The sequence below is a fragment of the Amblyomma americanum genome, chromosome 9 (genome assembly GCF_052857255.1).
Source record: "Amblyomma americanum isolate KBUSLIRL-KWMA chromosome 9, ASM5285725v1, whole genome shotgun sequence".
Lineage (NCBI taxonomy): Eukaryota > Metazoa > Arthropoda > Arachnida > Ixodida > Ixodidae > Amblyomma > Amblyomma americanum.
This window is the reverse complement of record NC_135505.1, coordinates 74,833,085-74,858,012: the sequence shown is the minus strand read 5'-3', so window position 1 is coordinate 74,858,012 and position 24,928 is coordinate 74,833,085. Positions and strand designations below refer to the sequence as shown.

Below are 24,928 nucleotides of genomic sequence, written 5' to 3'. Positions count from 1 at the left end.
TTGGTACAGGCTTTACCCGAGGTGACATCCATTTTAGCCGAAGGATAGGATTCTAAATTTGCTGGTGCCTGGCAGGCCGGGTAGTAGCTTTTTTAAGGAGGTCCACTGCGGCTCAGGGCGTATTTGTAGGTAGAAGCGAAGTAGAAAGTGTAACAATGGCGGATGAACCCAACAAGATGGCCACTAGGATGTCCACGAGGAAAACTACTAAATCTTAATTTAACATCAGAATCATTTATATAAATATGCAACAGAGTAGAAAGAGAACAAAATGGCTAGGAAAAGAACAGCAGGTAAAAGATGAATAAGTAGGTGTATACGTGCTATGCGAGATATATCTCAGAAATCATAAAGATCCACCGTTTATTGATGGCTACTTCTGGGAAGGAAGCAACAGAACAACAACGGAGATGAAGAGATGAGGTTGTACGCTGATAATCAAGAAAAAAATTGGCAAAGAATAAAATCATCATGCAAAGAACATTTCTGGGTACCAGGTACAATTGCCGGTAAAAGGACATGGCTAAGGATAGTTTATTTAGGAATAAGGGACGAATGAAGGCACTAAAACAAGGATCTAGTTAAGTGTCTCAATGGCGATATAAAGCAGTTGGAGACTCTGCCTATATTATTCTGCTGGGTGACATGAATGGCCACATCGAGGCTCTGGATGGATACAGAGATTGTAACGGGAAGTTATTACTATACTTCTGTGAGCGACACGACCAAGTTATTGTAAATAGAGAAACTAAACGTGACTGACAAATCATCTTGGAATCCCGTAACAGGCATACGACCATTGACTACTGCCTAATGTCGCAGGGTATTTATTGCAAGCTCGCAAAATGCGAACAGATGAAGAGGAGACGCACAGCACGGGAAGTGATTATAAGCGTATTAGTCTACAGTTGTGAGCCATGATCAAAAGAGAAATGCCGAGAAGACAAAAAGAGAACGCAAAATTAAATGACGAACAAATAGCGCTATTAGCGGCCATCATAAGGGAAGCAATAGAGAAACGCTCCATGGAAAAATGGGATTATAATCAGTTAGAACTACTCGTTATTACAAATTTAAAAAATTAAAAGGCGTAAACCGCTGGAGAGGAAGGAGGAAGCTTCTGCTGCCCTTTCATATTCAGTGCTTCATTTAGCACTGTTTCTCTCCAAGGAGTGAAAATGAACGGCTGTTTTAAATAAACGGGTCATAAGTGTCCCTTTGTCTCATAGAAATATATGTACTATGTCATCACGTATGATACACTGCAATAGTAAAGCTATTGCAGGAGCAATAAGCGGGGCTATTGAAAATGCGAATCATGGTGCACACCTGAAAGTTCATATCTTAAATACAAAATACGTGCCTATGCCTCAGAGACTTCAGTTCTTAGAACACGAAAGTACGTCTACACAGAAGTATACTGAAGTGATGGAAGGGTATTAATAAAATTAGCATGTCGCCCCACCATTCGGGATGTCGCGCATTGCTGGAGTCAAACATCCTTGCTAAAAGTGGGGAATCACAACAGAAAGCGCGGAAACAAATTTCCGATGAGGAGCTCTTAAGATTTAGTGGTATTGCAGCCTAAAAGAGCTAAATAGGACCCTTCAGTATTAGATGAATGGTAATCAGTATAAATCATGCACTAATATAATAATAAACACTACCTATTGAAATAAATTTACCCCTCATTTGGTGAAACCCAAATTTCAACTCTTTGTTTCAGCACATTTTCCACAGAGAAACTGTTCATATGAGAAAATGAACAAACAAAAGCATCAAATATGTCAACACAGTGAAGATTTCTTCCCACTACGCAGCACTTTCACAACTTTACTTTCACAAAGCACTTGAGAGCTATAAGGTCTGGCGCACTTGGGCCCTTGATCACGAATGCAAATAGATATGGCGTTGTCTTTTTTAGGCAACTGCAGGAGACTTCGACAAATTTGAAGCTTTGTTGCCTTATACAACTTACAATAGATGTTCTCAAGGGATGAAGTTTGTTATGACCTATTTGACGCCAAGTTACCTTGAAGGAAGACATTTTCTTAGACCCTACACACATAATGGTGTTCTCACAGAACTAAGGGTGCAATACGTGTACAAGGGGCTGAGCCTAGCTTGTTCTGTACGGCACATTGTATGTTAATTAATGCAGTGCAGTTTTGAGTTTTGTACACGCCTCAATCTGTTGCTTTCATTCCGATGGCAAGAAATTAAACAGACACTTTGATGTTTTCCCAACTCCTCTTTCTGCAAATAATGTACCCGAAAGTTCTCGGAAACAACAGCGTACTATATACTACATAGACTTGAAAAAGGACAACCAAAATTAAGATTAAGTATATGCTTGAAAAGCTTGAAAAATTTAAACGTTTTTAACTTGAGTAGCTGCACGCTCTGAGCGGAGCATGTGGAAGCGGTGAAAGTGCATTTCCTGATTCAAAATCTGCCCTTGAGAGATTAGAGCGCAGATTCCCTACTGACGCCTTGTCAATAAACTCTCTGCGCTTGGTGCAGAATCTGCACAACAGAGGCTTTACTCTCTATTTCCAATGGGTGCCCTCTCAGATAGGAGTCGACGGTAATGAGGCGGCAGACAGTCTCGCCCATAAAGCTCTCTCAAGGATTCCATCAAAAATAGTACCTCAAGATAGAAAAAGTCTTTACAGGAAAACGGTGCTCGATCATTTCAGTACCCTGTGGAGTGCTTCCCACAAGCCATGTGTGACCAAGGGGCTCAGAAGATCTCAGGCGACCCTACTACATCGAATTCGCACGGCCACTGCTCGCACTCCTGCATGGATGCATAAGACCGGCATATCATCGTCTCCGCTCTGCTCTTTATGTCGTGTGTGCGGGGATATTGAAGATTATATTATGTACTGCCCAGAGTACAATGCGGAAAGGCATGTGATGTTCGCTTCCTTCAACGAGACAGGAACCCTTCACAGTACAGTTCAGGACATTCTCTACCCGAGTGGAAACCAGACATGCAGAAGAGAGGCTGCACGCATTCTTTTAACATTTCTGCAGGACACGGATCTTGTTTCTAAATGGTGACAGCAGGAACGGACTATGGCCTACTGTGATTGAATGTGTGCGTAGATGGTGTCTTCCGAAGTGGACTACGCTATACTGTAAGTGAATGTGTGGATGGATTGTGGCACTACAACGGACTATGTTCTACTGTGACCGAATATGTGCATAGATGGTGACTTCTGGAGTGGACTTTGATGTGGACTGTGTGGATTGATTGTGTGCATAGATGCTGACTGCGGGAGATAATGTGTGCTATTATAAGAGACTGTGCGCATAGCGGGGTAGATAAGACAGGCTTTAGGACATTGTGAATATAGAGGGACACTACGGTGGAGCAATTGCCGGCAGATAAAGCAAGGCTAACCTCACCTGTAGCATTCAACACCTCTACTCAACTGTGCATTTCGTCACACCGGTCCCAGCTCAGAGCAGTAACGAGAAGAAGGCAGAATCGAGATGGTGGACGAAACTCGAGTGTCAGTCCCAACATCTCACAGCTTCTGCACGTGGAAATAAAAAAGGAAGTTAGAAAGGAGGACACTGCAGATCACAGTAATGACACAACTACAGGTGGCTTGCCAGAAAAACAAAGTGGCGACATTGACAGCTCATGGCTGACACATTAATATCTAGCACATTTACTAAACAATTATTTTGGAACAAAAAAATAGTGCAGTATATTCACTGATCCACTAATGGCACACATTCTGCCTGTATGGAACTACACTGGAAGTGAGAAGCAAGTTCCTCAGCTGTTTCTTAGCAGCCATGTGAGGTGTACGCAGCAGCAACTAGCTGACCTCGAAAAGACATGCTGGCTGAACTTCGTCTTTGTTTATCTGCATACCATCCCAGTGCCCTTAGCAGTTGCTTAGAGACACACATTGGCCGTTTTTTTTATGGATGCTCAATTGTTTCTGGAAATTCTTTGCACAGCTTTCCCAAAAGCATTGCAGCATGCAAAAAAAAAAATCATGGAAGTCTCCGTGCATGGGCAGGCGCCTAAAATGTTAAATCTAGGTGTTCAAATGCGGTAAAATCTAGGTGTACCACTGCAGTTATTTTGGTTGTAAAATGATAGCTTTTTCTATAAACATCAACTTAAGAGTATCTGAAGGCTAATGACGCCACTTGTACGCGTAAGGCGACTCCCTTGGAGCATTCATTGCCTTGAAAATGATATGCTTGGCAATGACAGGCCTGAGAGACTAACCGCAATGAATAGATATATGATCTACGGACATGCTTTAGTGCCATCTAAGTCTGCACTGAAGGCGACTTCAGAACAGAAGTTTACTCTGTCGCTCCCCGCAGGCCTGCAATCTCTTCGTTAACCTTTCGCCATAATTAAACGAAGCCGAACTTGGATTGCTGGAACACATAAAAAAAAAACAAGTGAAAACACACGACTGGTACGCACAGGAAGTATCACCTACCGTTCACGAACCCCGGCGGTGAAATAGCGCAAGTCACCCCATCTGCTCAAGGTGCGAGGAAGGCAATAAAATCCCACTGTAGTAAAGCAGCGCGTTTACGCTGGCGCATCCAGAGATAATTGCTGCGGCTAAAGTATAGCAGGACATGAGCGAAAGATATGCATCTTGGGTAAGAAAACTGCAGCTTTCTTCAGCGCCACCGGCTATCGATCGGCGCACAGTGTCCAACATGCAACTTGTTTGAAGCACGAGGAAACGAGCCAACCGGCGCGACTCTGCGGTCTCCATTCGCGCGTTCACTCGCATGCTGTCGCGAAGTCGAGCACATAAAAAGCCGCTGTACTAATCTAGGCAATCGCAAACTAGCGTTGCAGTGCAGAAGCTCTTTCAACAAGCTGCAAGGCAATGATAGAGCAACGAAGAAAACTTTAACTAGAGTTTACAGGCAAGTAAAGAGCATCGTGCGTGCACTACGAATTATTTTCGGACCACTCACCGCAGTCAGGAGGAGGATGCAGGCAGGAATGTCCAAACCATGAACATACAACAGCATTCACCGATTTAGAATCTTGCACAACGCCCAGGTCTGAGAGCAGCGGGCCGATGCCCCAAAGCGAACCGAAAGAGCAGATAACGCTGGAACTCGTTTTCTGAGAAGAGAGCCAGCCTCCAGCTTCATGTCAAGCGGCTCTGCGTGCTCCTCATAATTTTGCGTGTGGGTTTGAGAGGTTTCAGAGATATTTCTAGATATCCCCCCCGCCCCCCCCCCCCCCGAAAAAAAAAACAAGAACTCTTCGGCGTCGCATCTGAGAACTAAAAACACTCACTCTTCTTTATACTTGGTGCATGGCCAGTTTTACAGAGTTCTCACTACGTTAAGGTCGTCAGCATCGCCGTGTTGCGAGTATAAAGCGCGCTGTGGACTCACGCGGCCGGCTGGCCGGCTGGCATTTATATTGTTGGTAGCGCCCTCTACGCTGCATTTCTATAGCGGCGATTATTTTATTGAAAAATAACCCACGCAATGAGGTTGTAATAGAATTATTTCTAAATTTTTTGGGCCTCCGCAAGGCGGGTATAATAGAATTGTGTTACAACCGCCATGCCCCCCCCCCCCCTCCCCACCACGCGTTTAAGACTCGCGGGCGCTCTCTGTGTGGTGGCGCCACCGTCATCCCGGAAAAAATCGCAGCCTACACCGCCTACGCTCTCTGTGTGGTGGCGCCACCGTCATCCCGGAAAAAATCGCAGCCTACACCGCCTACGCTCTCTGTGTGGTGGCGCCACCGTCATCCCGGAAAAAATCGCAGCCTACACCGCCTACGCCTTCAGGGCGTGGCCACCAGACTGCTTTGTGTTCGAGAGAATATCGGCTGCTTCGGTAAGTCAGTTGTTTTGTTCTACTTCTGGCATTGTGTACAGGCTTGCTTCAAATGTATATTCAGCCGTATAATATTATTCATACTTTAACAACTGTGAATAACATGCAGGAATTTAGAATTTAATCGATACAACATACATTTATTTTTCTGCACAAAAGAGACAGTTCTTCGCAAGGACAATGAAGAATGTTCCACTGTTGTTGGACACAAATGGAATCAAATGCACTCTTTCTCATCCGTAGGCAGTAGAAATTGTCGCTTTAACCTTTGTGCTTAGTTGTGCAGGACCATCCCGCTTCATCATTTCTAATGTCCTTTCATGCAATTTGTTTCATCCCACTACATTGCTCACAAACATTTTTGTCTCTTGCACAGGCGAATAAGTTCTATTAGCGCACTGTGGCAAAAATTTTCCACACAACGAGCACATTTTTAAGCGATGACATAACATCAGTCTAATACACAGGCAGTCTTCTATCTCGATGTTGTGAAGAATGTTTTCCTAGAAAGCTATGCAATGCACACTCGATAAATCTACCGGACCGGAAGAACCAACTTTATTTGTCAGCAAGAAGATGGTGATTTTCTTGGGTTTCCTCACCAGCTCCAGGTGGCCGACAGTTGAAATCTGTCGGCCACCTCTTGCGCTCTTGCCGTGGCCCGAGAGTGTACGCCCGGGTCCGGACTGTGGAGGACCGCCTCCCATAGATAAAGCGATAGGTATGTGACAAGATACGCCGTACGTGGATCCTCCACGCAGTCTAAGATATTGTTTCGGGTGGCAGGCTCACTGCACAGTTGACAGCACGGATTTCGTATACCGCAATAGGTATTGGCGTACGTCCAGGTATTTGGTTGCGACAACATTTACAACCGCCGCCACATGGTAGCGTTTTCTTGGCTGAGATAATGGGGGTGCAGGCAGGCGCGCTTCGTGTGGCACCGCATACCAAACACCTGTAACCGGTTCATCTGATGAAACCTCGAGCACATTTCTGAGCGGTGACGTTTTGCAGGTCCCCTGCGTGGGCCGGAATCCATACCAGATCAACTTCCTTTCTATCGTTTGGCATCGTGCTAGGAATATTGTATATAGTGGCGGAGATACGTACCATCGCGATGTGGCAATGGGCCGTTTTGGAATCACTGAGAATTGAGCTAGTACTTTTCTGAATGATCGCTGGTGCTATTACGGCCTCTTCGGCTACTTACAGCCTGCCCGTGACTACTGCAGCAAGTACCCTGCGGAAAATAATTACTGCGCTCAAATCGAAAGCGTTTTTGCCTGCAAGGCGGTATTCTGCCGCATCAACACGCATTGCGCTATTGTCCCCTTGATACTGCTTTTGCCTAACGTCTTCGAAGTGGGCCTTCTCCGCCCTTCTTGACGATCGACTTCCATGTTTTTCTGGAAAGGTTTGGGGTGAAAGCGTTCGCCCATCTCTATCGGTAAAGTCATGTGGTCTTAAGAGTCCTTACCCTTTCTGCCTCAGATTCTCAGGACGCAGAGCCCCGCATCAGTCTGCCTGAGCCACTACTCTTGCAATGTGAGCTGTGCCTCAATTATTTTTGCGAAGGTGATATTCATTCCGAAAGACAAGAGTTTCGGGGTGGACGTGTTTCTGCCGTGGTAAAGAGCCGCCTTGTACCTGCCTAATCAGGCAATGAGGTTTTTCACTCTCAGCCTTCTTGAGGTCAAGGTAAGGGCTGGCACACACAAGTCGGCTGACGGCAAAAGCCTGAAAGAGCTCGCTCATTTCCTTGCAACTACTCACCACGCGCTTATTGAGCCGTATGTTGTACAGTACCGACATTGTCATGTCCAGAGTTACCTCGTTGCATAATTGGACTGTATAAATATTCCAAGCACCAGTATCGGGACTACCTCCGGGGTTTCGTTTTCCTTGATTTCCAGCCGTATCCTGGTCGGCTTCTTTTCGCAGGTGCTTTAGTTATTACGGATCGACAGCAGTTCAGACTGATGTGGGGAGCATTCCAGTCCTCCCCAAAGGGCGTGGGCCTCTACGAAGTCCGCCGCCTCTTTTAGGCCAGTTTCGATCTAATACCCTCTATGCCGTCAAAACATGATCAATGAGCTAGTCAGGACACTGCTGTGGGTCTAAAAATTAATATGCAGGAATACAAAGCAACGTTCAAGAGGTAGCGAGGGGCTGGAAGTGGTAATGGAATACATCTACTCAGTTCAGTTAAAAACTGCAGATCCGAATAACGAGAGTGAACTATCTACTAGAAAAAAAATAGGGTGGAGCGCATTCGGCAGGTTCTCTTGGGATCATGAATAGCAGTTTACCGATATCCTTCAAGAGAGAAGTATACATAGAATACATAGCTGAGCGAAGCGCGATCTAGGACCATAAAATGTGATGCAATGATCTCTTAAATAACCCAGTTAAAAAATTCCAGAAACGAGCGAGGGCGCTTAGCAACACACGCTAAGCATCGTCTCCCTCCCAATGTGTTCTCGAGAGCGCTAGAATACTCTCGAACGTCTATCCGAATGCGCCCCACTTCGCCAAGGTCACTGTGGGGAGGAGGACTTGTCTGATGCGCTGGGACGTGCTTGGAGCTGTGCGCGCCTTCGGGAGGGCTTCGGAGATTTCGTTTTCTCTTTTTAAAGCGAAAACTTCACTGGCCGCAACCTTGCGATATCGCCGTGGTGGTGCTCCGAGGAGACACAGACATACCTTGAGCCGTTGCCTAGCAACCGCCGCAGCTGGGCGGACGCCGCGCGCTCGCCGCACAATCTGCCATGACGTCACACGGCGCGTCTCGTCACCGCCGCCGTTTGGTATGACATCACACCGCTTCTCTCGTCGTTACGCTCGCCTCCGCTCGCTTCGACAGCTGCGTCGCATGCGTGATAAGATGTCACAGGATTGAAAAGGAGAGCGGGCGTGCGCCGCAACCACAGTTGAGGCGACAGTATAGACGGCGAAAAGTCTGCTATGCAGAAGGAGGCCTGGAATCGACATCGGGACAAGATGAAGAGGGAACGAATCGCCCAGGAAACAGTGACAGCGCGCCTAACGACTGGCTAAACGCCGTCAATATGTCGCCGCGAGACGGGCACATTATGTGTCTTCTTTAATACAACAACAACATAGCTAGACAACCAGACTAACCTGGACTTGCAATCATGATTAACCAAGGCTAAGCATGCTATGCCTTAGCTTTCGCTACGTATATCCTGGAATAGCCCAGATAAGCCAATGTCATTTTTTTATGGCGCGCGCGCTGGAGGCGCGCCCACCATTTGAAGATTACTGTTTTTTTTTGCCCAGCCAATCTGGCCACACATAAAAGGCCGCGACTTGTTGCCTATGCGCCAAAAGTGCGTGTACACAAATCACATGCATTACAGTTTCGCGGCTTGCACTGCGTTCAAGGCAAGTCCGAGCTCTTTCAATCTTGCAAGCGCCGCAGTTTGTGCAATCCCTCTCTGTGCCGTGTCCTTGGAGCGTGTCCCACCCCCAGTCCATTCCCTGCACTCGCGCACACACACAGGAAAGCACCGGCGAGCAGGAACCTTTGCGCCCACCGGCGTAGCGTGACTCATACTCGGGGAATGTCCGAGAAACTGGTCGCTGGAGTGAGGCGGATGCGTCGCGTCAAGGGAGCTGCGCCGCCTTGTATGCTGGCTAGCTACTGTGCGTTCGTCATCGGTGCAATTTAAATAACTTACAAGAAGAAAACTTAGCATCTGATTTCCGTACTTCGTTCGATTGCGTGAAATTTCCGTCTCATGCAGCGTTCGAGTGCGACGAGTTATTTCACTTTTTTCGAGGTACAAAACTAAAAGAAATTGTTATACTTAATGACCATTTTATAGCGCCTAAGAAGCGTGATTTCGAGAAGCTGAGGTATGCAGGTAAATTGAGATCCTTAAATAAGGGTTCTGTGTGGCATCCCTGGGGAGAATTAGTTATAGCACGGATTCCTCTCTTTTGATTATTGTGAAATTTGTTAATGTTGGTTATAGTGTTCGTTGCCCAAACTTAATGGCAATAATTTATATGGGACATGGGCATCCTATTGTAAATAGGGAGTTTGATGCTTCTCGGTAAATAAAACTAATTTGTTTAGTATCCCGCACACGCGCGAAATCCTGGCGGCTACTAAATCTATGTGCATGTCCCAAGTCATATTTTGCTCATAAAGAAAGCCAAGGCATTTAATTTTATTCACAATTCCAATCTGTCAAGTCCAATATTTCAATTCTAAGTTAATGTTTATTCAACAGTTTTTCTTTCGGAACTTCACGGCTTTTGTTTTCGTTGTATAAAGGGCAAGAGAGTTGCAGTTCTCCATAAGGAAAGGCTTGACAACACACGATTGGCATCGGTGATCACGTCAGCGGGATCTCGCCCTGCGAAAAACAATGTGCTGCCATCCGCACACATTATGAATTTGGCGGCATTAACAACGTTAACTAAATTGTTTATGTAAAGACAGAAGAGTAGGGGCCCCGGTATGCTTCTCTGCTGTAGGACTGCTGTTAAATTGTTGAAATGTGAAACATGATTGTTAATACATACTTTTTTGAGGTGTTTCAGAAAGTATTGCAATCATTTATAAAATACGCCTTGAAGCAGAATGAAAAGTTTGGCTAGTTGAAAACTAGCCCCCCCCCCCCCCCCTCGAAAAACATAGTGATTCAGTTTTTTAGAAAATGTAATATAATTAATTCGGTCAGATGCTTTCGAGCAGTCCACAAATCCACCTAGAGTGTACTACTCTCGCTCAAAAGGCTCCAGTATTTCTTCTCTTTGTAGCACAAGTACGTGTTTTGTTGAAAGCCCTTTCATGTATCCAAACTGCGCCGCACTTGTGATTATATTGTGCTTACTTATGAAGGAGGTCATGCGTGTATGTATTAGCTTTTCTATTGTGCTTACTTATGAAGGAGGTCATGCGTGTATGTATTAGCTTTTCTAAACTTTTTGAAAATACCAGAAGTACAGATATCAGTCGAAAAATGCAAAATATGTTTTTATCACCAGCTTTATGTATTACAATTACTTTCTCCTCTTGCATTCATTTCGAACAACTTCCCTCAGAGAAAGCAACGTTAAAAATGAAGGTCAACAGAAGAGAGATTACGTCTATAGCTTCTTTTACCGTTTCAATTTGCAATCCATTTACATCGGCACGGTTACAGTTTAGTTTAGTTTATGTGGGTTTAACGTCCTATAACGACTCAGGCTATGAGAGACGCCGTAGTGAAGGGCTCCGGGAATTTCGACCACCTGGGGGTCTTTAACCTGCACTGACATCGCACAGCACAAGGACCTCTAGAATATCGCCTCCATTGAAATCAGTACAGTTACAATTGTTTAAGGATCTAAGCACGGCGGCTACCTCTTTTTCAGTGCTTGGGTAAGGAACGCGCTTTCACACACCTGAGTTCTAAGGAAAGCCATGAAATCTGGATAATGGTTGCTGGTTTCACACAGAGATGTAAAGTAATTATTAAAGGAGGACGCTAAATTCATACCTGAAATAGCCATGTTGTTTACAGTAATGCAAGCTATATCTGTCTTCTCATTAAAATTACGTAATAAAACCATATTTAATTTAAGTACATTTAAAGGGACTGAGAAAGGGGGTCTCAATAAAGGTGCAATATGTCCGGGATGTTAAAAGACGATGGTTCATAATTATCCCCCAGCAAGAATTATTTTAATGCGTTTAGTGGAAGCTGACAAAATTCGAACTTCCGCGCCTTCACGCCTTTCCTCTTCTCTCGCATGCCAAAACGGCGCGCTGCTCCACCGGCCCCACTCACTCGGCCCTTCCCCTACCTCCGCCGGCTGCGGCGCACGCGGAGTGGCCGCGGTAACGCGTGTCGTCTGAAAGAATTTGGCGCTTTGAACCAATGATAACCCCGGCTGCTGACGTGATTTGCACGACGTAGCGTCGTATGCCTGGTTTTCACGCGAAAGCCCGGCACCGCGCGTCGCTGCGAGGTGCGAAAGCGGGAATTTTTAAAAATGTATTGCAAATTTCCCGCTCGCGTTTGAGGTCTCGTACGCGGCATGTACTACGCTCGGTGGCCAGTACTGTACATAGTGCAAGCATTTTAAACCCGAGCTCAAACACTTCTTTGTGTGGATTTTTAAGTACGTATGAAAGTACAGGAAATATTTTTGCCGGCAGCCAAAATTCAGCCGATTCTCATCGGCCAATTGGACAGCGAGTACGAAGTTGCATACCCGCGGCGACAAACATGGCGGGAAACCTACGATGCCGGACGCCTTGCTTCGGAGTGGATTCGTCGTTGTTACTGCCTTTTTTCAGCACTTTCACTGGCCATAAATCAGCCAGTGATCTTTCGATTCGTTGTATCTTCTCAATAAGAAAAGGTAGGAGTATTAAATTTGCTTTATTTTTTATGGTGAGTGACTTTTCTGCCCCTTTTAAGCTTAAGAGACGCGTCGGTTTATTGACAGCAATTGTTGCCCTCTTAACCACTAGACATGCCAAAAATAAAGTAAACAAAAAAAACTGAGCATAGTGGCAACAACCACTGCCCCGTTTCAAAGGGGACGCTCCTACCTTCCATCCATCCATCCATCTTATCGGTTTAAAGTTCGGAATAGAAATTGCGTAACGTCCGGCAAAATAGCTGCATTTAGCGTACGCAAGCGTTCATACCGTTGTGGTACGTAGGCAGCATCGATTAGCCTCTTGTCATATCTGTGTACGCCGTGAGAAGACGACACGCAGATGACGAGCGGCGACGTGCCCGGCGAGGCAGCATTTCATCTGCCGTGGATTTCGCTCGCTCTCGCCGCCGAATGCCCAACTCGCGCTCGCTATAGCGGCCTTACACGCCCCACGATAAGAAGATTGATTTGCTCTTTTGCCCAGCCTACCTGAAAAACACACAGAAAACGCCGCAACTTGTTGCCTACACGCCGAAAGTGCGTGCATTACCCTTCTGCGACTTGCACTTCGTTCACGGCAAGTCCTAGCTCCTGCAATTGTGCAAGCGCTGCAGTTTGTGCAGTCCTTCGCTGTCCCTGGGGTGTCTAGCATTCCAGTCGCTGCACTCGAGTGCATGAACAGGAAAGAGGCGAGCGGGAACGTTTTCACCCGCCGGCGCAGCATGACTCAGGCCGCTGCAGTCAGGCGGGTGCGTCGCGTCAAAGGAGGGAGGCCGCCTAGTACGCCGGCTAGCTGCTCATTTACTTATGCATCGCGGGTGGTAAAAATATTCTAGTTAAAAGTAGAAGAAAAGGACAGAATGCCGAGAAATTCCATCAGTTTTGATAAAGATGAAAGGGGAAAAGATTCAGAAGATGAAAGCAGGAAATACACATTTCTTCCTCCTTGTTCGTCCTCTTGCGTTTTCCAAATCGTCATTGATGCGTGTTAGTCCACAGGTGTCGATTGTGCTGTGTAGACTAATTCTGTTGTTATGTTGCGTTGCCCCCGTGAAAACATGCTAGCCCCTTCCTTTGCGGCCACAGGAGTGTCTTCGAGGGGCAACGCAGGCATGCTGTTAGTAGTATATTTACTTTATTAGATTTCTCACCAATTCCAGTAATATCTTAACTAGCTTTTTTTGTCTTTTACTATCTCTGGTTTTTTCTGTTTTTTCCCAACTTTCCGCTCAATATTTTTCTTTCATGTTTCGTTAGAGCAACATTCGGCAGATTGTGATCGAAGTCTTGCGCTTCTGACCCCCATTTAAAATTACTCTCTGCCTTGATGTTGAATCGCTGGAAGTAAAATGGAAATCGTCCGTGTCCGGTGATAGCGTGTGATAGGTAGTGGCTGGTAGGATATGTTTGTGGTGTTTGTTTAGTGCTCCTAACCCAATTAAATGCAAATGTATTTTTTTCTTGCTTCTGCTGTATGTTGTTCCACTTATTTGCAAGTTCCGTTTTCGATTGCTTTTTTTATGAATTGTGTGTTTATCGGAAATTTTTGTTCCTCTCCTGGATTTGGCGCTTCCTTCACTAGCTGATTAATCTGCTGTCTCATTGCCAGTATTCCCACTGTGTCTGTTGACGTATGTTAATAATTTTGGTATCGATGGAGTTCTTGAAACTTTTCCTTGACTATGTGAATAATAGGCTTAGTGTTGCTCGGATCTTTATGGCTTTAAGCGCCGACAAGCTGTGAGTACCGATTTGAAGTTTGAAGCGGTCACTTCTACTTTCGATAAAATCTATTTCTTTGTTTATGGCTATTCTTACTGCTTGAAAAGTGAGTGGAGTTTCCATTGATTTATTGTTTTTGCGCCATTATTATTTTTTAACGCTACGCAAGCTGCACCGACTTTTTCGTTATTTTTGATCTGTCGGAATATACCTGCATTTTGTAATCATCATGCATATCCTCTTTCGTACACTCGAATTGCGGCCTCAAGGCCAGGAGATATTTTAAGAGGTCATACTTGCGTGCAATTTTTTCTTCAGTGAATTTTGCGTCTTTCCACTGAAACATTTTTCTTCGCTGAGTTTTCTCTTGTTTGATTTTAATATATAAAGGTAGGACATTTGCGATGACATTAAGAGCAAGGTTAGCTGCTGTTCTATATGCTATCGTAATAAGTATTAGTGCTGGCCTTCGTGTTGTCTTCGACTTGTTTTTTATAACTACTTTATTACTGTACCACGCTGGTGAGTCATAGTTAAAAATTCGTTCCGTTCTATTAGTTATATCTGCCTAAGCTGTTCCCTCGTATGCCTTTATTTAATCCAGTGTACCTATTGAGGATTTGAGTTAGAGCATCTATTTTTCTCTAACGTGTTTTAAATTGGGAAGAAAGCATAGTATACGGTCATAAATAACTCCAAGTATTTTAATCTCGTCAGTGGATCTGAGTTTGGTACTTTTTATCATTAAAATTGGTTGTCGAGTTCAGTACTCTTTTTCTGCATTAGTGAATACCGTTTTTCTTAGATTACACTCGTGGCCTGAATTTCGTCCCCAACAATAGATAGTTTCTAGAGCTTCATGTGCTACTCTTTCCAGTTCCGTTTGAGATTTTAATGTAACAATAAGTATAATGTCGTCTGCATTTGTGAGTGTTTCTTGGAAGCTATAATTTAAATATACTAGGAATCGTCAAGTTCTACAGCAGGGGACTTAATCGAGATCCTTGTGGTGAGCCTGTTTGAATTCATTTCGTTACTGAAAGCGTGGCGTCCTCATAAATTATTTTTCGATTCGATAGTATTGAATTTGTTATGTTGATTACATTTTCATTACACCTAAAGACTTGTTAACCCTCTTACCATTATTTCTGCCTCAATGGAATTTATGGCGTTTTTTTATGTTTTGCGATATTGTTGCTGTTCCTTTTTCATCCACTTTAGCTAGTGTTATCCATTTCTTAACTTCACTTAACGCCGTGGTTATTGAAGTATTGCGTTTGAAGCCGTATTGTTGTCTCGGTAGTAGGTCTTCTTTGTAGAGAAAATAGTAAATTCGATTTTTAATTAACTTTTCAAGTATCTCGCCAAGTATGAAAGTGATTGCTATAGGTCTACATTTTTCGGTGTCTGCATTGTTGTGAGCATCGCTTTGGTACAGATATTACTCTCGATTTTCTCCAGAATTTAGGAAAATATCCCACTTTAAGGCATGCATGGAATATTGTTAAAAAGAAAGATTTGTGTGCATTATACAGTACTTGTATGGATTTCGTACAAATAATGTCAGGACCAGGCGTCAATAACGTTCTCCGATCTTTCACTATTTCTTCCACCTCTTTGTAAAAGGTATGTCGTCGGCCTCGGCATCGCAGTTATCCGGTGCATCTGTGCTCCGGTCTCACTCCGCTCTCTCGTTGCCTCCTATTCTGTTATATCTCGGCCTTCTTTCTGTTCTATCACTGTGACTTCTTCCAACATTTTCGTAGGATGAAAGCAGTCAAGCGTATAGTGTATTGCCTCCTTTAAAGTGACAATTTTCTCCATTGTTTTAGCTATGATTCCAATTATCTGTGGTTTGAAAAACTTTCAACGTGTTAATTTATACGGTAAAGTAAACGGGTTCTTTGTCGCATTATAGCAAATTTTATTCATTTTTTCTTTTTGCCTCTGCTATTATGTTATTGTAGGTTGTGTTCCTCATAATACAGTTCTTTGTATTTTTTCCTGCTTCCGCCTTTGGCTTTCTGTTATCTTTTTGGCATTGCTCAGCTTCTTTTCCTTTCTATTTCTAGATCGTCGTCCCATTTTGCGTTTAGGTTTTGCTCGTAGGTTTTATTTCAGTATTTTCTTGTCATACTTTACTTGTATCTTTCCATGTAATGTCTCGATAAATTCTACTGCTTCAGCTGTGCTTATATCGTGCTGTATGTAGAACCAATGATGCTCACTTAGTTGCTGTAGGATTATTTGGCTAGCCTTTGTTGTAACTTTGTTTTTCTTGGGAGTATTTATTTTTTGCTACTTCAATGTATAGATGTATACGTATGATCGATATGACTGAAATCTTTTAGTGCTTCCATTTATTTATTGCTGAGTGAAGTTTTTGGCTTGCTATTGCTAGGTCATTCCAACCTTTTGCCCTTACGGTTCTAAATGTCGGTAGTGAATTGTTTTCGTTCACTATCGTAATGTTATTTTTAATCGCAAGTTTTCGTGTTCCTTCACCTTTATTGTCTATTTGTTTCTGGCATAGTAATCTCCTAAGATTTGGATATCGTCTGCTTCAAATTGTGTTCCTATCTCATCAAATCTTTCCAGGGGTAAGGTGATGGCGTCACTCTGAGGGCAATAAGACTTGATTAGTATTATACTCTTGCAGCCCTTCAAAATTCTAGTAACTATGATTGTTTTTTCTACTTAGATTGAAAATACCTTTACGTTTTGATTATGTTTTATTGTTGCAGTCTTGGGGTAATCGCTTGCTGCAATTATTTTTGATTGCAAAACGTATAACTGTTATTGATATGGTATGGATCTTGATTTATCGAAATATCGTGTCGGCTCTCTGCTTGATAATACTGTAATACTTCATTGGCCTTAAAAACTTACGCTAAGTTCGTTTGTATGATTCGTAAGGTGTCTAGCTGCGAGGGATAGTCTTGGGACTTTGCGGCAAAACTTTTCGCTGCGTGAGAGTTTGGTGTTATGCTAGGTCGCGAAGTTGATAAAGTCATATTGGCTTGGCTTGGCTCATAACATATATTTCTTGTGTCTCATGGAGACAGTGACTGTAGTCAAGGGTCGAAGCGGAGTAGGTTTTTTTTTTCTGCAAAAGTGTTATCCTGATAATATAGAAAACAACCAAGACAATATATAATATGACAATCTGTTCAGCGTGTTCAACGCGGAAAAAAGCTGTGTTTAGATTTCTGCTAAACATGAGTGCCGAAAACCGCCTGAACATAATATTCTGCCTAATATGCTTTGCTCCATATAGGTAGAGCCAAAACAGCGTGCTTCTTGTAATCAAGCGGAGAGGGAACACGAGCGATGTCGTTGCATGTGAAACTAAGAAGCAATTCGTTATTAAAATCTTCAAAATCACGACTTTAGTTTTTTTACGCTTACCTGATCATTTAACCGCACCTGCGCAAAGAAAAAGTTTATGATACGTTTATGTGATGTTTTACACTGGATAAAACAACCCCTAGGGGATTACCCCCAGAATTCGTGCTGTTTATTTTTCTTTGGTGGTTTTTTCTCGCCTGCACATTGTACTTCCCGCGTTAAGCGGCCTTAGACACGTACAGTACTCACGGATTGAAATAGGACATTCGGAGCGCGTGGCCGTCGCTTCATGGAGCGCCGCCCGTAGACGCTCATGGAACCAAGGTGGTGCATTGTGGTATGGCGCGAGAGGGAGAACATCTATAAAGCAGAATTGTTCCTTCCAGAAGCCAATGAGCCGGCCTGTGGTTTACCACATGCCTGCGTGGCGCTGCAAGGCTAGCGCTCCGAATGTCCTATTTCAATCCGTGAGTACTGTACAATCGCATGCTGATTATGTTCGAACGACCCATGGTAGGAGCTATGCTCGAATGGTCTAGACAGCTGGTGCGTCGAGATTATGAACAAAAACTTAGTGTTCGAATACATCACGAAATCGGATCATAAATATTGTTTTCAGAGAAAAAATATTAGCAACAGGTTCCTCAGCAGTGTTGTAGCGGCAAAACACAAAAGAGAAATGGCATACTTATAACGTCATTTCTGAATGCGCGACAAGAAATGCTTACGTCGGATGGAACATCTCGAAATCGATAGCCCCAGATCAACTCTATAACTATTGATAGAAGCGCGGTCGCCCACGAGGCATTTCTCCTATCAGCTGTAGGCTGTGTCTTGGTTTAGCAGAGGGAGGTACCTGCTCTTTGGAAGTATTTTACTGGAAAAAATCCCAAAACGCATTAGGGAGGAAGCCATAGTCGCTAACTGAAATTGCAAGAACCCTAAAAATTTTTTTGGTAGAGAGAACATTGCTAGTGGCTACTGAAAGTATTTGTAAGTGCATGTTTTCCTCAGAAAATATATTGCTGTTTACGCAGTTCATTGTCATTCTCAAATATGTCTTATCTGTAAAATTCACTTTTTGTTAATTTTCGCGGACTGTAGGAAAGAAAGAAAGAAAAGGATCAAGATGAGTTTTTTCCTGTTTCCGCTGCACGGCATTCATGAAGTCACAGAACTGTACTTGTATAGTATTAAGCAGTAGTGTTCCTCATCATAAAAATGTTGTAAGTTAACTAAAAAAACTATAAATTGCAAATTGTGCGTTTCAATAATATCCTGAAGCAAGTCGTTCGATGTGAGTGTCGCCCCTGTGGGTGGCCCGGGGTTGGTTTAGAACAGAAGTAGACAAAGGGTTCTCTTGCGTGTGCTCACAGCGCATAGTGCACGGGCGTTTTTGTATTTCCCCTCTATATAAACATGACCGCCATGCCCGGGATAGATTCCGCCACTTCGGGACCAGCAGATGAATGCCAAAGCTACTGCGACCGGTGGATAGTAAAACTGCAAATAATGAATGATTGCTCAAAATCGAGAAAAGAACTTTGAATACCTACAGAAATTGTGTAATTTGAACTCGACTAAATCAAGATAAAACATAAAATAAATAAATAAATTTTAGAATTAGCTATTTGCAGCATTTGAAGGAAAAGTTTATCCTAATCATCAATCAAATTACTTAAATGCGGAGCCTACACTTGATAATAATTCAGCTGCTCGAAGGTGCTAGCACGTATTTTAAAAGGGAGTAGGAGCCTCCTAGAAACATACCGACCTCAAAATAAATATCCAAGATTCAAGGTGAAAGAAAAACAAATTGTTAGTTTAGTATCTCACCAGCTCTTTGCATGGGTGGTTAAAGGGCACTTTTTTATATTAGCCTTATGCCGCAAAAGGTCAACGTCCCTTCTAGGTGAACCTTCTATCCGGTGTTTCCTAGTCCAGGCAGCCATACCATGTTGGTTAATATAAAGTATTTCCAACTAGTTAGGAGAGTTTCAGACAGTAGCACAGAGACAGTAGCGAACAGCAATTTGTCATCCCGTCAGTAAGGAAAGAGAAAGGAAACGAAACCTTAGGAGCGATGCAGAGTGGAAACGCAGCTCGTGAGGATCTGATGACAGCAGATTTGTTGAAGGACGGATGGAAGATTCTGCTAGAAAAGCTAGCCGCAATGTAGATGCAATGCCTTATGACCTCGAGCGTACCAGAAGCATTGAAGAGCGCTAACAATATCGTAATTCATAAGCAAGGAGACGCCAAGAACTTGAAAAATTACAGGTCGGTCAGCTTACTGTCCGTTGCCTACAAGGAAATTACTAAGGTAATCGCTAATAGAGTCAGGGCAGCCACAGATTTATTTCAATCAAATGATCAGAGAGACTTTTGCAAAGGACAGTCTACAATAGATCAAATTCAGACTATCAATCAGGTGGCAGAGAAGTGCGCAGAGTATAACCAACACACACACACACACACACATATATATATATATATATATATATATATATATATATATATATATATATATATATATATATATATATATAAAGTGAAGTGAGGGGCTCGTTTGACAAACATAATAAAGAAGCTAAAAGTCACCGAAACGAAGGTGCATAGTGGAATGTTTCTATTATTTTTTTTATATCTAGTGCCAATCAAGTAGTTAATAAAGAAAAATACTTATAAAGCAGCAGAAAAAAACAACCATGCCACCGGTGGGATCCGAACCCACGACCTCCGAATATCGCGTCCGGTGCTCTTACCAACTGAGCTACGGCGACGGCTGTCCAGTCAGCTGCTTTCGTGGGTATTTATGTTTACTGGGTGTAAGCGAACCTTGAGAGTGTTCACCAGCGCCACCCTCGTCCATAGCGGTAGACGTAGCACGTCCTGTAATACCGGAGGTCGTGGGTTCGGATCCCACCGGCGGCATGGTTGTTTTTTCTGCTGCTTTATAAGTAATTTTGTTTAAAAACTAATTGATTGGCACTAGATATAAAAAAATAATAGAAACATTCCCCTATGCACCTTCGTTTCGGTGACTTTTAGCTTCTTTAATATGTTTGTCAAACGAGCCCCTCACTTCACTTACCTTCTCTGCTAATAGCTTAACGGGGGTCTCGGTTCTGGCAGTCTTAATGCCAAAGGTAGCATAAGAGGGCTCTCGCACAGTTTCCGCCCTCGCAGTTAGATGACGTTCTACGTCACATTTGCGGTATTACAGGACGTGCTACGTCCACCGCTATGGACGAGGGTGGCGCTGGTGAACACTCTCAAGGTTCGCTTACACGCAAAAACATAAATACCCACGAAAGCAGCAGACTGGACAGCCGTCGCCGTAGCTCAGTTGGTAAGAGCACCGCACGCGAAATTCGGAGGTTGTGGGTTCGGATCCCACCGGCGGCATGGTTGTTTTTTCTGCTACTTTGTAAGTAATTTTCTTTAAAAACTAATTGATTGGCATTAGATATAAAAAATAATAGAAACATTCCCCTATGCACTTTCGTTACCTTCTTCAATATATATATATATATATATATATATATATATATATATATATATATATATATATATATATATATATATATATATATATATATATATATATATATATATATATATTGTAATGGGACCGACAGGCGCAGCACAGCGAAGAAGCGGACGAGTTCAAGCAGGACAACGAAGAAGCAGACGAAGTGCAGCTGGGTTTTTTCGAACGACGCCTGTGAGTGTGCCCGTCGTGTCGCCGGTCAACCAAGACCAACCGACCTGTGCTTCAAATAAACGCCTTGACACTTGGTGGAGGTGCCTCGGTTCCCGTCCCGGTCCTCATCCTGGAACTTCGAAGTGGAACGCTCCTCGTCTCCGCCACCATGCCGGAAGGTCCGAGTGAACCATCGCAGCCATCCCTGCCACCGTACTCTGTCACGGGGTGCAGCGCCAGCGTGACCCTTCTCCTTTTAGTGGCACCGATGACCAAGACGTCTACGATTGGCTGGCCTCCTATGAACGCATCAGCACTTACAATCGGTGAGACGATTCCGTGAAACTTAGCAACGTCCTCTTCTACCTAACGGACGTTGCCAACCTATGGTTTCGCAACCATGAGGCCGATCTTCCCACCTGGTCGTCCTTTAAAACGAGCTTCGCCGACGCCCTTTCTCGTTCACCACTACCATGCGAGTCAACCTCTGCCCTCGTCTGTGCCTACGAATTCTCTTCGTTCAACATCCCTGATATGCTCTCCGAACAACTGAAGGATCCTTGGATCACCTCGCTGCTAAACTTCCTGAACACTCCCTCGCCGCATCATTCGACCCGGACCCTTCGCCGCCAAGCCCACCACTTCGCCGTTCGTGATGGCCTCTTATACCGCCGTAATTACCTCCCCGACGGCCGGAAGTGGCTGTTGGTCATCCCTCGACACCTCCGTGCTACAATCTGTGCCTCTTTTCACGCCGCTCCACAATGCGGCCACGCCGGTGTACTGAAACCATATGCTCGCCTTCGTCAGCGATTCTACTGGCGAGGTATGTACCGCTACATACGTCAGAACATTCGGTCATGCACCGCCTGCCAACGTCGCAAGAAACCTCCCCACTCCGCCGCCGCTCCTTTGCAGCCGTTACCTTGCCCTGGCCGTCCCTTTGACCGCGTCGGCATTGATCTTTATGGCCCGCTTCCAACTACTTCGGCTAATAATCGGTGGATCATCGTTGCCGTTGACCATCTCACCCGTTACGTCGAAACGTCGGCTCTCAAATCTGCTACCGCAAACGATGTCGCTCACTTCATTCTACAAATTCTTGTTCTTCGTCACGGCGCCCCGAAAGAACTTCTAAGTGACCGCGGCCGTGTTTTTCTCTCGGACGCCGTCGAGGCCCTGCTCAAGCAATGCCAAGTCGTCCATCGCTACACCAGCGCCTATCACCCCCCGACCAACGGCATGACTGAGCGGTTCAACCGCACTCTGAGTGACATGCTCGCCATGTACGTTGACACCGCCCACTCCAACTGAGATCAAGTGCTCCCGTTCGTCACGTACGCGTATAACACAGCTACTCAGACAACAACGGGGTTTTCTCCTTTCATCCTCTTATATGGCCGGGAGCCTACATCCACCATGGACACCATCCTTCCTTATCACCCTGACCCTTCCGAGACCACCTTACTCTCCGAAGCTCACCTGTATGCCGAAGAATGCCGGCAACTTGCCCGCTCTTTCACCACACAGCAACAATGGGATCAGAAGCACCGTCGGGATTCCCCGGGCCCTCCAGCGTCACACCCATCTGGCGCCCTCGTTTGGCTCTGGGTGCCTTCCTCCACTCCCGGCCTCGCCACGAAACTACTGTCTCGCTTTCACGGACCTTACCGGGTTGTCCACCAAATTTCTCCGGTGACTTATATCGTTGAGCCGCTCGTTCCTTCTTCGGATCACCGTCGCCTGGGGCGCGAAACTGTGCACGTTGATCGCCTCAAGCCTTACTATGACCCGCCCATCCTCTCCTCTCCGTAAGTCGCCAGGATGGCTCCTTTTTCGGAGGGCGAGTAATTGTAATGGGACCGACAGGCGCAGCGCAGCGAAGAAGCGGACGAGTTCAAGCAGGACAACGAAGAAGCAGACGAAGTGCAGCTGGGTTTTTTCGAACGACGCCTGTGAGTGTGCCCGTCGTGTCGCCGGTCAACCAAGACCAACCGACCTGTGCTTCAAATAAATGCCTTGAATATATATATATATATATATATATATATATATATATATATATATATATATATATATATATATATATATATATATATATATATATATATATATATATATATGAAGGGAGCCAACAGTCACCGAAACCAAGGTGCATAGGGGAACGTTATTTCTTTTTTTTAATGTGTTATGCTTATCAGTACGATAATAATTCTTCGACTAATAAATTGCTTAAAGAAAATTACTTATAAAGCAGCAGAGAAAACAACCATGCCGCCGGTGGGATCCGAACCCACGACCTCCGAATATCGCGTCCGGTGCTCTTACCAACTGAGCTACGGCCACGGCTGTCCAATCTGCTGCTCTCGTGGGTATTTATGTTTACTGGGTGTAAGCGAGCCTTGAGAGTGTTCACCAGCGCCACACTCGACCATAGCGGCGGACGTAGCACGTCCTGTAATACCGCGAGCGTGACGTAGAACGTCATCTAACGGCGAGGGCGGAAACTGTGCGGAAGCCCTCTTATGCTACCTTTGGCATTAAGACTGCCAGAACCGAGATCCTCGTTAAGCTATCAGCAGACAAGTTAAAGGAAATGAGGGGCCCGTTTGACAAATTTATGAAGGGAGTCAACAGTCACCGAAACCAAGGTGCATAGGGGAACGTTATTTATTTTTTTTTAATGTGTTATGCTTATCAGTAGGATAATAATTCTTAGATTAATAATTTGCTTAAAGAAAATTACTTATAAAGCAGCAGAAATAACAACCATGCCGCCGGTGGGATCCGAACCCACGACCTCCGAATATCGCGTCCGGTACTCTTACCAACTGAGCTACGGCGACGGCTGTCCAATCTGCTGCTCTCGTGGGTATTTATGTTTACTGGGTGTAAGCGAGCCTTGAGAGTGTTCACCAGCGCCACCCTCGACCATAGCGGCGGACGTAGCACGTCCTGTAATACCGCGAGCGTGACGTAGAACGTCATCTAACGGCGAGGGCGGAAACTGTGCAAGAGCCCTCTTATGCTACCTTTGGCATTAAGACTGCCAGAACCGAGACCCTCGTTAAGCTATCAGCAGATATTCGCGACATTCGCGATATTCGGAGGTCGTGGGTTCGGATCCCACCGGCGGCATGGTTGTTTTTTCAGCTGCTTTATAAGTAATTTTCTTTAAGCAATTTATTAATCTAAGAATTATTATCCTACTGATAAGCATAACACATTAAAAAAAATAACGTTCCCCTATGCACCTTGCTTTCGGTGACTGTTGGCTCCCTTCATAAATTTGTCAAACGGGCCCCTCATTTCCTTTAACTTGTCTGCTGATAGCTTAACGAGGGTCTCGGTTCTGGCAGTCTTAATGCCAAAGGTAGCATAAGAGGGCTCTCGCACAGTTTCCGCCCTCGCCGTTAGATGACGTTCTACGTCACGCTCGCGGTATTACAGGACGTGCTACGTCCGCCGCTATGGTCGAGGGTGGCGCTGGTGAACACTCTCAAGGCTCGCTTACACCCAGTAAACATAAATACCCACGAGAGCAGCAGATTGGACAGCCGTCGCCGTAGCTCAGTTGGTAAGAGCACCGGACGCGATGTTCGGAGGTCGTGGGTTCGGATCCCACCGGCGTCATGGTTGTTTTTTCTGCTGCTTTATAAGTAATGTTCTTTAAGCAATTTAATAATCTAAGAATTATTATCCTACTGATAAGCATAACACATTAAAAAAAAATAACGTTCCCCTATGCACCTTGGTTTCGGTGACTGTTGGCTCCCTTCATAAATTTGTCAAACGGGCCCCTCATTTCCTTTAACTATATATATATATATATATATATATATATATATATATATATATATATATATATATATATATATATAT

General features: G+C 44.4%; 1 protein-coding gene across 5 annotated transcripts in view; it reads left to right on the top strand.

The window, feature by feature from the left end:
• The first annotated feature begins 5,778 nt into the window (after positions 1-5,778).
• LOC144105342 (atlastin-1-like) overlaps positions 5,779-24,928 on the top strand; it is a 67,779-nt gene continuing 48,629 nt past the window's right edge. For 3 of the 5 annotated variants that reach the window (XM_077638485.1, XM_077638488.1, XM_077638489.1), the window contains exon 1: positions 7,513-7,563. In XM_077638485.1, coding sequence (XP_077494611.1) covers positions 7,528-7,563 — 36 coding nt within the window. In that variant the 5' untranslated portion in view covers positions 7,513-7,527. Of the gene's footprint in view, positions 5,863-7,356; positions 7,411-7,512; positions 7,564-24,928 lie in introns of those variants that run through there. The other 2 variants (XM_077638487.1, XM_077638486.1) reach the window with 2 other exon arrangements.